At 47.4% G+C, this 16148-nt stretch overlaps 1 protein-coding gene across 1 annotated transcript in view; it reads left to right on the top strand.

Annotated features, from left to right (window-relative positions):
• Window positions 1–16148, top strand: part of PPP1R16A (protein phosphatase 1 regulatory subunit 16A) — a 467867-nt gene that overhangs the window by 433750 nt on the left and 17969 nt on the right. The window contains exons 7-8 of the mRNA XM_069621786.1: window positions 6344–6419; window positions 14830–14959. Coding sequence (XP_069477887.1) covers window positions 6344–6419; window positions 14830–14959 — 206 coding nt within the window. The remainder of the gene's footprint in view (window positions 1–6343; window positions 6420–14829; window positions 14960–16148) is intronic.

Below are 16148 nucleotides of genomic sequence, written 5' to 3'. Positions count from 1 at the left end.
TGAAGGTTAAGGGAGCTGACCCTGTGAAGGTAGCTCCCACAGTACAGAAGGTATCCCTGCCCCCAGGGCGTGACAGCACTTCAGTGACTTTGGCGCAGTCTGCTGGCACGCCTAAAAAGGGGAAACTGGCCCAGCCTCCCGGTTCAAGCCCCTCAGTGAGAAAGAAGGGGGGGGGCAAGGCGGCCCCAAAACAGCCCGCCGTGGCCCAAGCCATGTAGATCTCATCCACGGATGACAAGGTCCAGGAGTCCTTGCACACGGCCCACGAGGATGTGGAAGAGGAGGGCAGCGATGACGGAGCAGGGCCTAGTGTTCCGATTGCGCCAGCTCAGGGATGTGTCTGTGGACATTCTGTTGACCCTTCACACCTTGGTGTCAGAGATCCTGAAGAGGATGTCACCGGGCCCGGTTCCAGTGGTGCCCCAGCCCCCCATTCAGCATCCAAAGAAGAAGTGGAAGCATCATCCGACGCCCCCATTTCAGCCCCCATTTCAGCCCCCATTTCAGCCCCCACGTACTTGTTGGGCCCTTCTCCCCCAGCAGACACAGGTACGGGGATGGATACGGCCATGACTAAGGATGAGGAGGATATTGTCACAGTGGACGGCGAGTCTCCGCATTTGTATGCGCCACATAGGGCATCGCCACCGGATGAAGTGGGGTTGTTCCATTCCATGATCGCCAGAGTGTCAGAGCTATTCCAACTTGTGCCCAAAGAATCCAGGAAGGAAGGTTTCTTGTACCAGAGGCGCAAGGCCAAGAGAAAGACAATCATGGCAGTGCCCCTACTAGATGGCATTTGGCCCTCATAAAGAACCCTTGCACGGCTTCAGCCAAACAGGAGAGGCTGGAGAAGAAGTATCGGGTGCCGGACTCAGCACCCATCGCCGGATTCAGTGGTATCGGCGGAGGTAAGGAAACGGTTGGCTAACCTGTCCTTGTCTTCGGTCCCTCCGGACAGCGAGGGGAAGAAGATGGACGCCATGGGAAGGAAGGTGATTTACACCACGGCGCCCACTATCAAGGTGGCCAACGCACTGGCTTTCCTAGCCAGGTACGACAGGGAGCTGTGGTACAAGCTAGGGGCCTCTTCTGGAGTTCTTCCCTGACGATAAGAGGATGGAAGCAATCGCTCTTTTGCAGGAGGAGGAAATAGCATCTGATCACGCCAATACGTTGGCGTTGGATGCCGCCAACACAGGGTTCTGTAAAGAAGGCATGATATCAAAGCAAGACAGATACGTGATCACAGTTCAAGGGTGTTTATTAAACTGTAAAAATGGGTGAGATAAATGCCTAATTTAAACCTAAATCTAAGATGGGAGCAAGCTACGACCATCGGATAATAATAATAATACAGTCCTGGTATAGTCTAGTACTAAGACAAACCTATTGCCAATCCTTACCGCTATGCTACAAAAATAGTGTGGGATAATGTTCACAAAGAAAGAAAGAAGTGTTCACAAAATGATAAGTGAGGTTGTTATGGCTGGGGTCTCCCTTCCCCGCGTTTGAAGCACGGGACAAGGCGGGACTCTCGTGCACAGTACACTTCTGGGCTTCTCCGGCCCGAGTTTACATTTCCTTTTTACAATATCAGGTCCTTCTGTGCACAAGTCTCTTTTATGCAAATTCTCTTGCTTCAGAGGGCCTGATGTATCACAAACAAAGATTCCTTCTATTAATCTTCACGTTGGGCGAATACTCTTCACCCGAGGATCCCCCTCAGCCGGGCTCCGATCCCCCTTACAACGTCGGCCTCCCTCAATCGGGCTCAGACCAGCAACTCACTGTGGATAACCCCAGGCTGGTTTGGCTCCTTAAGTATCCCACATTATGTACTTCTGGTCCTCTAGGTTATAAATGAAAAATGTGTTTAAGATGTTTGTTCTTAAACACAAGTTGGGCCCTATGGTTAAGGCTCGATTCTTTATCGATTGCTGTCTTGACTTCACGGATGTCAATTCGCCAAAATGCCTGGGGTAGCTGACACTGCATCACTCATGCAATGACATCACAAGATGTGACCTCGCACAACCTTTGACCCTGGTGACATCACCGGAAGTAGCATTGCAGATGCACAAAATAATAACTTTGAGAATGATAAAATAACAAAGCATAAACCATTTAACATATAGGGTAGAACTTGATAGGCCATAGGTATACAACGCAGATGCAGCTTGGGCCAAGTTGAGTTGTGTTGTTTTAGCCGATTTTAGGCATATTTTGCTGCTGTTTTGCTATGTCAAATTTATTAGTGGTTAATAATTTTGATACATCATTCTAAATATTTTTCTCTGGACACATTTTTTCTGTTTTTGTCGTTCCGATAATACTCTGGTTCAGAGGTTAGAGTTTTCCTGCTCCCTTCAGTTCTTATCTAATGACTTAGTAATGCCATATAATGCTAGTTGATGCCTTTGTGCTGCGGACAGCCACTATACTTAAAGCCCTTGTATGTATAGGTGCTGCCAATATTTGCTAAGCCCAGCCACAAGTGTTTAGTCCTCATGTGAGTGGTATGGCCTTGAATGTATAGGTGCCCACATCATGCCTTTCTGCCCCTGCCAGCACACTTACCTCCGAGGTCCTCTTATGCCTCACCTACATGCTGCCTGGCAAAGCATCTAGCAAAGGGGGCCATGTGTGCACCTCTCGCAGTATTGAGCATACATCGGTACTTGTCAAACTTCAAGTACAACATGTAAGCTTACAGATGTTGCGGTATGTTCTAAGACTACAATAAAGGTGTCATTTGTGTGCAAATATTCTGGTGTTGCACACTGAGGTCAATATTGTGTGACGGAGCCTTGTGGAGCTGCCACAGTGGATTACAGACTGGCTCCAAAATGTGCAACTATCCTCATGCATGCCATTTAGGAAGTGCTGATGGACTGAAAGTGCCAGGCTGCAAAGATAGAAACAGGACTGGATGCCAGGGGGAATATGCGCAGGACGCAATATATACATGCACTCAATCAGATCCTAGCTATTCAGGAAGTACACACATTATCCGTGTTTACAATATAAGCCGGGAATCTATTAAATGTGACACGTGGAACTCTCTGGAGTCCTTTAGTTGAACCGATTCCTTCAGTGCAGCACTTTTGCCAAATGCAAACATGCAAGCAGAAACTTTCGCAAATCAATGAACCCCGCCCGCACCAAGCTCCCCAGCAAACAAGGCACACCGCTTTTCCCTGTGGCTGCACGCATGCGCTGCTGAGACTTCAGCCGATCCACACCGTAAACAAGACCCATGAGCCATGTTTTGGCTTCTCCCCTTACGTGCCAAACTATTATGCAAGTCTATGCAAAAAGGACAAGCATACTCGTCCTTGGCACTTCACTGCTCTTTCGACCTCTATCTGAACTGGGGGGGGGTCACAAGAACAGAGCCAGGGGTACCGGTGAAGGATCCTCAAATGACGCTGGTGGTTGCCTTGGTGTCTGAAGCTTTTTCCGGTCCGTGTTGACCTCTATCTGAACTGTGGGATCGTAAGAACAGAGCCAAGGGTACCGGTGAGCGGTCCTCAAATGACGCTGATGGTTGCCTTGGCGTCTGAAGCTTTCCCTGGTCCGTGCGACTCTCTTCTCCCCATTCTCAATGATGGGTCTAAGCTACCCTCTTGGCGAGAACTTCTTGCCTCGCTTCATTTTCATAGTCTGTTCATTTTGTACAGCTCCTGTGTATTCACAAGAGATATCCTTGTGGTAATCCCCCTTTCAAAATCATTGGGTGTTAACTGCCCTCTTCCCCCGGCCCCAAGAAATCCATCCTGTCCACTCCCTATATTTGTATAGTTTTTCTCTTTAAAAAACTTGGCACTTCAGGTTAATGTTTCTCCTCTCTTTTCATGTATATATTTATTTCTTGTTTTGGGCCTGATCGTAGCATCCGGTTTTAAGAAGCTGGATACTGCCTTTGACAACTTCAGTATTGTGGGTAACCGCATCAATGTCTCCGAGGAGATCAAACATTGGGGCTAATCCTAGATGCTCAACTTCTGTATTGTGGGTAACCGCATCAATGTCTCCGAGGAGATCAAACATTGGGGCTAATCCTAGATGCTCAACTTCAGTATTGTGGGTAACCGCATCAATGTCTCCGAGGAGATCAAACATAGGGGCTAATCCTAGATGCTCAACTTCAGTATTGTGGGTAACCCCATCAATGTCTCCAAGGAGATCAAACATTGGGGGTAATCCTAGATGCTCAACTTCAGTATTGTGGGTAACCCCATCAATGTCTCCAAGGAGATCAAACATTGGGGGTAATCCTAGATGCTCAACTTCAGTATTGTGGGTAACCGCATCAATGTCTCCAAGGAGATCAAACATTGGGGGTAATCCTAGATGCTCAACTTCTGTATTGTGGGTAACCCCATCAATGTCTCCAAGGAGATCAAACATTGGGGGTAATCCTAGATGCTCAACTTCAGTATTGTGGGTAACCGCATCAATGTCTCTGAGGAGATTAAACATTGGGGGTAATGCTCGATGCTCAACTTCTGTATTGTGGGTAACCGCATCAATGTCTCCAAGAAGGTTAAAAAATTGGATGGTAATCCTCGATGCTGAACTGACTATGAAGCCACACGTCTCCCACATTAGATCGTCACGTGGCCTCATCTCTAAGCTTCTTAATTGCATCTGTCCTTTCATATCAGTCAGGAACTGACTCCTTTCTAGCCAGCGCTTTAACTAGCTCCAGACTGGACTATTGCGACAGCCTGCTGGCTGGCACATCACGTTCCAACCTACATTCTTTACAGGTGGCACAAGATAGCGCAGTTCGCGCCATCCATGTTATGTCTAAACGAATTCATGTATCCGCTTGCACGCAGGGAACTGCACTGGTTACTGGTAAACATCGCATTACTCATAAGATCCTCGCAATTCCTTTCAAATGCCAGTCGAACGCCAGCCCCAAACACCTGAAGGACCGCCTGAAGGGTCACACGTCAGGGAAACCACTTCGATCCTCGGTTTATCTGACACTACATCAACCCAGATGTAAGCTGGCACGGTTCTGTGGGACATCCTTTGATACCCAGGGGCCCCTGCTCTGGAACGCCCTTCCCAGGCTGATACGGTTGGCTGATACACTTGGCCACGTCCAAAAAAGTATCAAACCCCATCTCTTCAACCTTAATCCAGGCTGAATCCGGGTGCTCCTGGTTCTCCTCCCGGTTGTTGACATTCACGTCTCTTTGTCTTCTTTGTTGCATGTGCACCCTGAGGCATGTGGGCATGTGGCGCGCTACAAACATTTAAATAAATAAATAAAAATGTATGTCTCACTTTACTTTTTGTTCACACCCTGATAAACTGGCTCACCACTTGTTCTTATCCTTGTGCCATGGTACAGGCCTGTTCTGCGGGAATGCCTTCCCCGTCTCTAAAGATGTTACTGTAAGTCATTTCCGATCACAATTGACATCCCTGTCCTACAAATAAATACTAATAAAAAACAAGTTGTGAAGTAAAATTGTGTGTTTTTGTCTGGTGTGTTGGTGAAGAGACTGGTTAAAATCTGTCCATTCTCATGTCAAGGAGGGCCCTCTAAACCGGTAGACCCTTATTGTTGAATCAGTCTCAGGATCTGACCATATAATAACATCATCCATGCATTGCTTCCACGTTTATTTATTTATTTGATATTTATATAGTGCACTTAACCCAGAGGCATCTAGGGTTGACATGTTTTGCATATAGATACACGTCTGATAAATGCTAGTCCCAAAAGCATTGCCTTGTTCCAGTAGTGACTATGCTGATGACTGATGGCTGCGGTGCATTGAATGAAGTTTGCTCTTCTAGCCTGCTGTCAAATCTCACCGGTGCCATGATGGAGTGGACTCTGCTTGGTCCTATGGTTAGTCCCCATGTGTCTGCATTCAGTCTTGTTTTGCACCACACCACACTCTGTCTGCAAGGCGCGCGCATACATTCACCAGACTTTCTGAGCAGACCAAGCCCTTAGGTTACTCCTAAGCCGCCGCCTTTTACGCCTTCAATGCGCCTTATTCGCCACGACCCCCTTGTCCTAGGAAACGCATGTCCTAGGATGAGCCCACACCCTCTTTTATATCTGTCTGCTTTGTTCAACTTGTTCACTCTACAGTTGTGTAGCTCCTTAAAATGACATCATATTTTGTATGACATCATAAACATGTTGTTTATATAGTCAAAAATGTGTGTGAACCTATTCCATTGGCCACTGAAACGGCACCTGAAATTGACAGCTTTCAGGCAATGACCACGTGTACCCCTGTTGAGAGGGATTCCCGACTTCCGGTAAAATGGCGCCTTCATGAAGACCTTTGTTGTACTTTTCTAGGTTCATCTGGTGGAGCTGCTGGTGGCCCATGGAGCGGACCTGAACGCCAAGTCCGTGCTGGACGAGACGCCATTGGGTGAGTAATGCATAGGCGGCGCCAGGCCATGGACTCTCAATGCCAGAGGTGCTCCTATACTTTTTATTTTTAAGTTTCACCGTTCCTATACTTCTATTCAAAAAGAAACCGTTCCAGAATGGTTTCATTTTACAATAAAAGTGTAGGAAGAAGTTGAAACTTGCACTGAACATTCCCTTAAAGAGCAAGTGTGTGTGGGGTTTGGATTGTGTGTCGGAGGGGGTGCAACGATGGGGTTTGTGGGGAACGGGGCAGGCCAGCAGGGAACATAGTTCCGCTACTTCTTTTCGTACACTTCGAGCACTGCTCAATGCCACAGGCTTGGCTTCAACTCTCTCTATTCCATCTCACTCACCTGCATCAAACTGACGCATTTAAATTGGTGCCTTAACTTCTGCTGGGAGGCAATTTTAACTCATTCACTGCCTTCTTGCTAAAGGCATCTTGCTGCTTAGCCCTCGAATCCTTTCAGGGTGTGTACCCAGGTGTTAGGGCGTGCTCTCATTATTGCAAATCAGCGCTGTATTTGAGGCATCAATGCTGCAATTCTTTGTTGGTGTTTGTTGTGCGCGTGCAGCGCCACTTCTGACCAATATTCCAGGTACTCTGTTTAGTAATGCAATGCAATGGGCATATGTGGACATTGTTGGCTCTGGGCTGGTTCACTTGGCTTGAGATCTAAACGGAAGCTAACCCCGTTGCCCCTCCCCCACACTTCTTGTTACTGCACGTGCACAATCCGAATGAGACTGGGCCTCGTAGGACCGTTTTATGTTTTTGTTTTTCTCAATCCCCTACTCCCCCCCTTTTGCCTTGTTTACGCCTTGAAACACCTTTTGTTGTATAGGTGCATTATGAATGTATATAAATACCCAATAAATAAATAAATAAATAACATAGCTAGAGTTTCACTGAAGCCCTTGGACACTCCTATGGGTCTCCACTCGCCTAGAGCAGCTGTGCTGGAACGGTTAGGGTGACACCTTTAGAAATCGATGTGGCGATGTTGGACGCCAGGAATTAGTATATCGTGTTATAACTGTCAATAAAGTGAATGCCCGTGCTGATTTATGGAAATTACAATGCTTTATCTGTAGCAGGTTAAATGAGACAAGGGGGCCCTCTCTTTTGGGTGAGCAGCCAATCGGGCTACTTGGATTGCAGCGTTTGCCAGCCTTCGGGCTCCCATTCAGCAGTCTCATTGGCTGCTCACTGGCTCGCCTAGATCTCTTCCTTTCCCCTGTCCCCCATCTGCTGCCACCACTGCAAGCCACCCAACTTCTCGCAGGCCTGTTCATCTGAGCTGTGAACCTTTAGCTCTCGTTAGCGCCTGTCAGTCTTGCTTTAGAAGCAAGTCAGCAATTTACTCTGGAAAAGAAATCACAAAAAATGCAGGGGTTAATACCTTGTATTGGACAAACTGATACTATGCAGAGTCTATGGGACACTGCAACGATGGAGCAATGCATTAGCTTTCGATGTTCCATTGATCTCTTCCTCAGATGATGCAGAGTGCTTTTCACTCTGCACCATCTCATGAGGTAGTCTATGGGACATTGCAGAGTTGGAGCAATGCATTAGCTTTCGATGTTCCATTGATCTCTTCCTCAGATGATGCAGAGTGCTTTTCACTCTGCACCATCTCATGAGGTAGTCTATGGGACATTGCAGAGATGGAGCAATGCATTAGCTTTCGATGTTCCATTGATGTCTTCCTCAGATGATGCAGAGTGCTTTTCACTCTGCACCATCTCATGAGGTAGTCTATGGGACATTGCAGTGATGGAGCGATGCATTAGCTTTCGATGTTCCATCGATTCCTTCCTCAGATGGTGCAGAGTGTTTTTCGCTCTGCAAGTCTATGGGACATTGAAAATGTCCAGTTAGTTAAAAGGTAGCAATCCTGCATGTTGTGTGATTTAAAAACTAGGCTAACACGACACCAAAACATTTTGGGCTCTAGAGCTAAAAAAGATCCTCAGAAAAAGCTATTGTTTCCTCTCGGAGGAAAGTGGGTGAACAGTGAATACAGAGACACAGGGCGTGCGTTGAAAAGGTCATTTTTTCACATGGGCTGTGCATCAAATGCCAGGAAATAGTCAAAGCAAAGCTCCCCTTATTAACGTTCCGGTTTCTTCCACTATTCAACGTTGGCAAGGAATCCTTCCCTGTTCTCCGGTGCCGCGGAATCGCGCGTCCTCGACTTCGCCCGTTGAACGCAGCGGTAGGGTGACCAGACATCCTGGTTTTCCCGGGACAGTCCCGGGAAATCGTCCTCTGCCCCCGGAGTTTTTTAATTTGATAAGACCTGTCCCGGGTTTGCAAGGGTGGGTAGCGGTCCCGGTTTTTTCAAAAATCCCAAAATCGGGCCCATTTCCTCCCCGGCCGCTCTCCTCCAATGAGAGAAGTGTGCCTGTGAGCACAGCTCACCCCAGCCCCAGGCCAGTGACATAGAAGTAGGACTACCTACCGTTTTATTTGTTTACTTTCCTTTCCTACGCAGCGGAGGACGGTGAATTTTTATCTGGCAGGGGCATACAATATTTCCGGCAAATCTGCTCACTGGACCAAGTGCAGCGATGCAGCCCAAAACAACCGTGGGTGATTCGGGAGGGGTTCTCCCCCGAGAAATGTGTGCCAGGATGAAATGGTGCATTTTGCAGCACACTCGTAGTGCCGCCTCATAGCCCAAACTAGAGACAGTAAGGTCGAATCCAGACCTAACCCTTGCATGTAAAGTCCCTCCTTGTTGACGGACACAATACATACAGGCTAAAGATGGGGGAGGGGAAGGGGGATGCTTGGCACCTTAGAACAGTATTGTCACACAGTTCTATTCAGATCCTGGTGTGCTAACCCCAAACACAGCCACCGCATTCCTTGTCCTCTAGAACATAGTCCTAAACGTAATACAAATCCACGCCTTGCAGGACCTAGAAGGGGGGGGGCGGGGGAGGGCAAGGGGAGAACAATTGAAAACACAAAACTAGGGGCCACCGAAGGTTAGAAGACCGGGTAGTACCGACTCATTACACTGGTAGGTAAATTAGATTCATGAAAGCCTTACAGTGATACAATGTAAGCAGGCATTTCTCGTAGGCAGACGTGTCATTCAAGCCTTAAAAATAATTTTCAAATCAGTGGCACCAGCTGAAATTCCAATCTTTGGTTTACAGCGAACTGCAAGGGCCCTAGGGGGGGCCAAAGGAAAATTATCCAGGGGACGGAAGTCACTTTTGGAGAGTTCCAGGTAAGGTCAAGAGTTCTCCATAGGAATAAACCGCACACAGTCAAAAGGCAGAGCCACAGCTAGAATAAAAAGAAAGGTAAGGACAAGTGCTACCCAACAGGTATGGAGAAGACCCCACCCAACCCCAGGTGATGCCAGAGGAGACCCCCGTGAAGAGCTCTAGTTCCAGGCTCCAGATCCAGGGTGTGGGCAAAAGATGTCTCTGGCAAACCACAGTTGGGAGGGGCCTGCAGAAACCTTCGACCCCAGACAATGTGGCCACCGGGTGGTAAGTATCTACAATAATCCACCAGTCTAGGGCCCAGAGGTAAGTCCTCACTACTTTGTGGTTCCCAAAAGGAATGGTTCAGGAGAGAGGAAAAAAGCAGGTGAGTACAGCTATGCTTTGCAGATGCGGTGTACAGGCTCTGGTCACCCAGTGTCATGTATCGCGACTCGCCAGCCAGAATTGAACGCTGTGGGAAAGATAGCTTGAAGAAGACAGACCAATTGAAACAAGCAGTTTTCAGCGGCTCAGTGGCTAAAGAAGAGCCGCCAACCAGCAGACCTCGATCCCAGAAAGAAGACCATGAAGGAGGAGACCCAGGACAGCCCAGGAAGCAGGAGGAGTGGGAGTTTGGGGGGGGTTGGTGTTCCAGTACTCTTCTTGGAGATTACCTCTTCCTACAGCAGGTCGTAAATTGCAAAGACAGCAGTAAAACAGCCTAGATACGAACCCAGCACACACATCCCAGACCAACACAGGAGGACCACCAGAGGGAGGAAGATGATGGCTCTGGGAGAAGGTTCAGCCACTAAAAATCAAAACAGGACCCCCACCATGGAAGACAATGACAAGCGTATCTTACTAGTAGTCCCACTCTACCCCAAAGCAAGGAAGTGAGAGTAAGAGTGTCTAGTAAGAGTGTAATAATATTGAACTTGGTAGTTACCAAGTTCCAGGTGAGGTGGGAGGATTCTAGAAGGTAGGGTAGTGACGGTTGAAGGTAGAAACATGTAGCGTGTCAGTCAGTGCATGGCTCTTTGTACATATCTTTAATACATACATGAAACTTACCAGCGACTGCTTCTTGCTCTTCACAATGACGATGAGCGGAGAATGGCAGAAAAGCACCATGGCTGCTGACGGATGGTGGTGTGATCCAGAAGCAGGAAAACTGATCCGACGAGCTGCAGCAGCAGGAGGTGCAGCCGTTCAAAGCGGCGAACCTCGATTGGGCAGCAGTGAGTAGGCGGCGCCATATAATACACATAAGCATCGATATGGGGGCTTGCGGGCAAGTACATGTTGCTATGTAGCTCACACCACGGACAAGAGCTGAGAAAGGGGTTGTGCAAGCTGGCAGTCGTGGGCAAAGTGTTGGGCATTGCTGGGCAGCATGCGAGGATTGAGACGGAACTGCCAAGGGGGAGTATCCAGTTACGGGCAAAGCATCAGCCGGATGACGCATCATGTGGAAGCAAGGGAGACGCAGCCAAGTCCACATGAATCCCCAGGTGTGCCGGGCAAAGCGTCCGGCGAAAGGCGCGTTATACGGAAGCGAGGGAAAGTTCAGCCTATTCAGCATGAGCTCCTCAAAGGTTAAAGAAGAGAAACCAGGCCAGTTTACAGGGAGTGATCAGGTAGATGTCCAGGAAGAATCGATGGATTCAATCGCATCCCTACGGAAGACAAAGGCGTGGAGGACGGCGCGTTCAGCAATAACACCACCAGCCAGATGTTTTGAGGATCCTGGAGAGCCCACGACCGAATGAGAAGAATCTGTGTTTGGGCAAAGAGGCTTTGAGGATAATAAAGCATGTACCTGATCCCATTCGGTCAAAGGAAGGCGAGGGCGATGGCCCGTCCAGAGGAGACCTGTACAATCCGGCTATGAGGAAGATGTAGACACTGAACAAATATTGTGTTGAAAAGATACACTTTCTTTCTTGCAGACAAAAGGCCAGCAGAAAGTGTGGCTGCCTAGATGGAGGATCTGAGGATGCTAATAGCATCTTGTCGTTTGTCAGGTTTAGAAGAGGAGTATATCAGAGATCAACGAGTTTTACGCACCTCGGATTCAAATGTGGAGGAGAAATTGTGACGAGCCAAGAATCCCACCTTAGGAGAGGCTTTAGAGATCGCCAGAAGGATGGAACTAAGCAATACGTGTGCATAGTGCACGTAGACATGGAAGAAGAGACACATGGAAACATTAGCAAGGAGGTTAGTGATACAACATCAAAGGAAGAACAGATAGCGAAGGTAGTGGGGAACAAGAAGAAAGAATTACCAGGTGCGCGTGGGAACACGTCCGGAGGAGCAGCGCTTCTACACTGTACAGATTTCAAATCTGGGCAAGAACATTTCTGACAGTCGACGCATATCAAAGCGGTTTGGGTGCGGTATTGAATCAACTCCAGGGAAGGGAGGATGTGCCCATTGAATTTGCTTCAACGGCATTGACGGAATGTGAGAATTTCCTGTGATTGGGAAGCGAGCCATGCTATGGATGGGACAAACAATTATAAAAAAGGATGCCGCTTGTGATTAGAAGTAATCACAAACCGTTGGTGCATATATGTTTTCTAACCTAGGGTCAGGCATGGCCACACCCTGTATAGCGAAGTGGTTGGAAAATACACTAAAGTTACATTTTAATATGAACACATTCAAGGGGGAGGCGCAATGTGGTGGCAAACTGTTTGTCAAGATAGCTTTTTTATAAATGTTCTGAGGATGGAGTGGAAGAAGAGATGGGAAGATGGGTGGCCAACACTGATGAGTGGGTGGGTGCCGTACTATTTGAGGAGGAGTGGAAAAGAGCGATGGATGAGGAGTTGAATTGCGTAAAGGATTATACACAGAATGGGTGGCAAAGAAAACCAGTGTGCGCAATGGCCTATAATATGGTCAGGGATGAGGTAGTGCCTTCTGAGTGGGGTATGGCAAGGTCTGAAAAAAATGTATTGCTCCCCTGACGTGTGAGAAAATGTTTTATGCAATGCCCATGAAGTGTACTAGGATCAGTGGCCAGGGATGGATGACATGGTGGAGGTGGCTGTTAAGAACTGTCAAGAATGTGCTGAGTTTGACAAAGGAAAAATTAGGTTGTGTTTCGCGGAAACCTGTGGTGTTCCACTTGAGGTATGGGGGAAGGTAGGGATCGATGATGGCCCAATGGTGAATGTGAGGGAGGAGTGTTGATACTTGATTGTTGGTGTATTGCACATCAAGAAGATTTGAGATCGGGTATGCCACTTCTGTGAACACCAAGGTTGTGATACATTACCTACTGGAAGTAGGCACTCATGAAGGTTTTCCCAAATGCATGGTGAGCTACAGTGGGATGAAATTCAAGTCAGTTGAGACGGAGACATTTTTGGAAGCACATAGAATGAAGAATGTGAGAACATCCTTATATCACTCACAAGGGAGTGGGTTGGTAGAAAGGATAAATCGGATAATTAAGGAGAATTTTCAGAATTGGCATTGGTGTCTGGGTTACCATGGGGGCGAGTGTTGTTGGAAATGATAACCGCATACCGGGACACTCTCCACCCAGCCACAGGGTATACACCTTTCTCTATGATGAGAAGGAGAGATATGAAATCTGACTTCAATCATCTGTCGATGGGTGGACGAGGGGAAAATACTTTGCACAAGGATTCAATAATTGCAAGGGTATGCCAATATCAAGCACGGTACAAAAGAAGGTATGATGAGAACAGAAGTTGAGGGGCAACAGGTCCGTGTTGGTGAGGATTAGTGAGCATTTCAGCAGGGCAATCAGTGTATATTGAACCGAGGAACGTAGTGCGCAGTGAGTGACACTATGTGGCACTAGATGATGGCCAAAGGTGGAAAAGGCAAAGTGTAGCCAAATGCATTGTGGTTACAGGATCTGCCAGAAATGGAGGATAGTTGGGGAGTCGGAGGGAAGAAAGGGGAAATGAGTGGCATTTGTGTGAGTGGAAATGGACAGAGCATGCATCGTGTGGAATGTGGTAGTGGCAAAGTGTGTGGAAATCGGTGCATCGTGAGTTCTAGGACTGTTCACAGACGCTTGGGAGATTGTTATGGAATTGGACACGGGATATGAAATCTTGAGACTCATGTGATCAATGGCATGTTGGGAGAATTGCAGTTGCATGAAGTATTATATGTACACAAAGTATTTGAATGCATATAACAATACCATCATGCCATTAAGATCTAATTATAATATGTTAGAAATGTTCTAGAATTGACCATCATTTTTGCTGTTCTTGAATTTCATTGAGATGTTAGAAAGGGCTTATGTAATTATATGTAACTTGGTGGTTACCAAGTCCCAAGTGAGGTTCGAGGGTTCTAGAGGGCAGGGCAGTGACTGTTGGAGGTAGAAACACAGAGGCGCGTCAGTGTGCAAACTCCTGTTTTAATAAACCTGGCTGTCATTTTACCTTTCCTGAAAAGTGGGGTCCACCGTGCCAGCGTTAGAGCCTGGCAATAAATGGGTTCAACAAATCCTAACTTTGAACCGTTGCACATTCTCATTGGTCTACTCACCCAATTTAACCCGAGTGAGGGAGCAATTCCTGAGCATGGCAGGGACATCTCCAGGAGACCGTTATCAAGATTCCAAGTCTATCACAAGCTTTAACATTACCATCTGTTTCGGATACGTTGACTGCAATCCCTGCGTTGGCTGCCATGGTATGCAGTGTTTATATCGAAAATGTTATAGTGAAAGAAACATATATTGAGTATTTTATAATGAAAACCTTTATACCTAATGCATTTGGGGGTGGGTGGGGGGGTAAAGGGTTAATTTTTTCCGGGAAACGTTGGGGTGGGTTTTTAAGGGTGGTAAACAGGGATTTTGGGGTGGGGGCCCAAAAAACAGAAAAAAAGCATTCCGTATAAAGGTTTTCATTATAAAATACTCGATATGTTTCTTTCGCTATAACATTTTCGATATAAAGACATGTAACCGGCTACCATAATAAGCAGGATATTTATTAGTCCAGCTTCCATAGCTTTCCCACTGAGAGTTCCCAGATGGCTTTACATGGACCCGTGCCTTGTGTTTCTGCCATTCATTATTTTCTTTGGTTCAATTATTTGCTAAATTTGTAGCCTTTTGCAAAGTGTTCATTTCCTCTGGCCCGCCCTTTCTTTTTGCTCTCTCCCTTAAGATGTGTGCGGCGAAGAGGACGTTCGGGCCAAACTCCTGGAGCTGAAGCACAAGCATGACGCCATCATGAAATCTCACGACAAGCACAAGACGGCCCTCCAGCGCCGCACCTCCAGCGCCGGAAGCAGAGGGTACGTTGGCGAGGTTGGATATGGAGGGAACCGGGAAGGTCCAGTTAGGTGCTGGGAGGAGAGAGCATTGCTGCAGACCAGGCATTAAAGGAAGGAGAGAGGAGGGGGAGAGGAGGCAGCAGAGGGATTTCTAGTTGCAGGTGCTTGATGTTAACCACTGAGGCCAAAGGTGCTTGAATGTGGGAGGAAGTAGAAGGAGATTTTGGGTCACTCAGTTGGGGAGGGCCGCCCATGGTAAAGGCAGGAAAAAAGGAGGTTGTGTGTGAAAGTTTAGGAAATTATTGGGGTGTGCAGAAAGAGAAACCGTGAGCTTTGAACCAAGTTTTCAAATAAAGCGAAAGTTTAAAGTGGTGATAAAACAACTCCCCCTCTGAAAAAAGAATTGCATTTGATTATGAATCATTTATTCCTCATAAGCCCCTTCCTATGAGGCGGGGAAGTTAGACTGCTACCTAATCGTCGCCCTGGGGGTGGTGCACCGCGGGCAGATCTCGTGCGGAGAGACTACCCCTTTGGGGACAAGGACAACCATCTAGGGAGAACGCTCTTTAATCGCCTCCAAACCAACCATCACATCCACACTGTATACCCCAACACCACACCATGGCACCCCATTTACATGTGTAGGGTCATAAGTCTGACACCTACTGGGACGAGGAAGAGTCCAAGCTACCCAAGGGAGACGAGAGGGAGGTGCAGAGCCATGAAGGGTGCTGCAAGAACCATAGTTGAGCATTCTAGTGTTTCATGAACATCAATTGAAGGATCCAAAAATAAAAACCAACGAGGGACTAATCCACCCGAAGGAGGCATCAGGCGCAAAGGATCTCCAGCGTAAGAGATTCAAATCCTGTCTGTGAGCCGACATGGAATGGAGGACGCAGGCGGGGAGCCACAAGACTTCTGGAGGGCTTTTCAGGGGTATTACCCAAATTGTTCATTTACAATTGTTCGAATGACACAATTGTTCGAATAATAGGGGTCCTAATTGACCTTCGGCATAATTGACCGTATGGTCATTTTAATATATATTATGGGTTGGTGTAATAATAATATAAGGGGATTGGGAGGGGGGTTGGGGTGAGGGTTGGATTGGGTGGGGAGCTGCGGGGGGTTTCCCCCCGCATATATATCCTAATTGACCGTTTAAATTCGGTCAATTGTGCAGAAGGTCAATTGTTATTCGAAC

The sequence above is a fragment of the Ambystoma mexicanum genome, chromosome 5q (genome assembly GCF_040938575.1).
Source record: "Ambystoma mexicanum isolate Mex_15411 chromosome 5q, UKY_AmexF1_1, whole genome shotgun sequence".
NCBI lineage: Eukaryota > Metazoa > Chordata > Amphibia > Caudata > Ambystomatidae > Ambystoma > Ambystoma mexicanum.
This window is presented reverse-complemented; position numbering and strand designations above follow the sequence as displayed.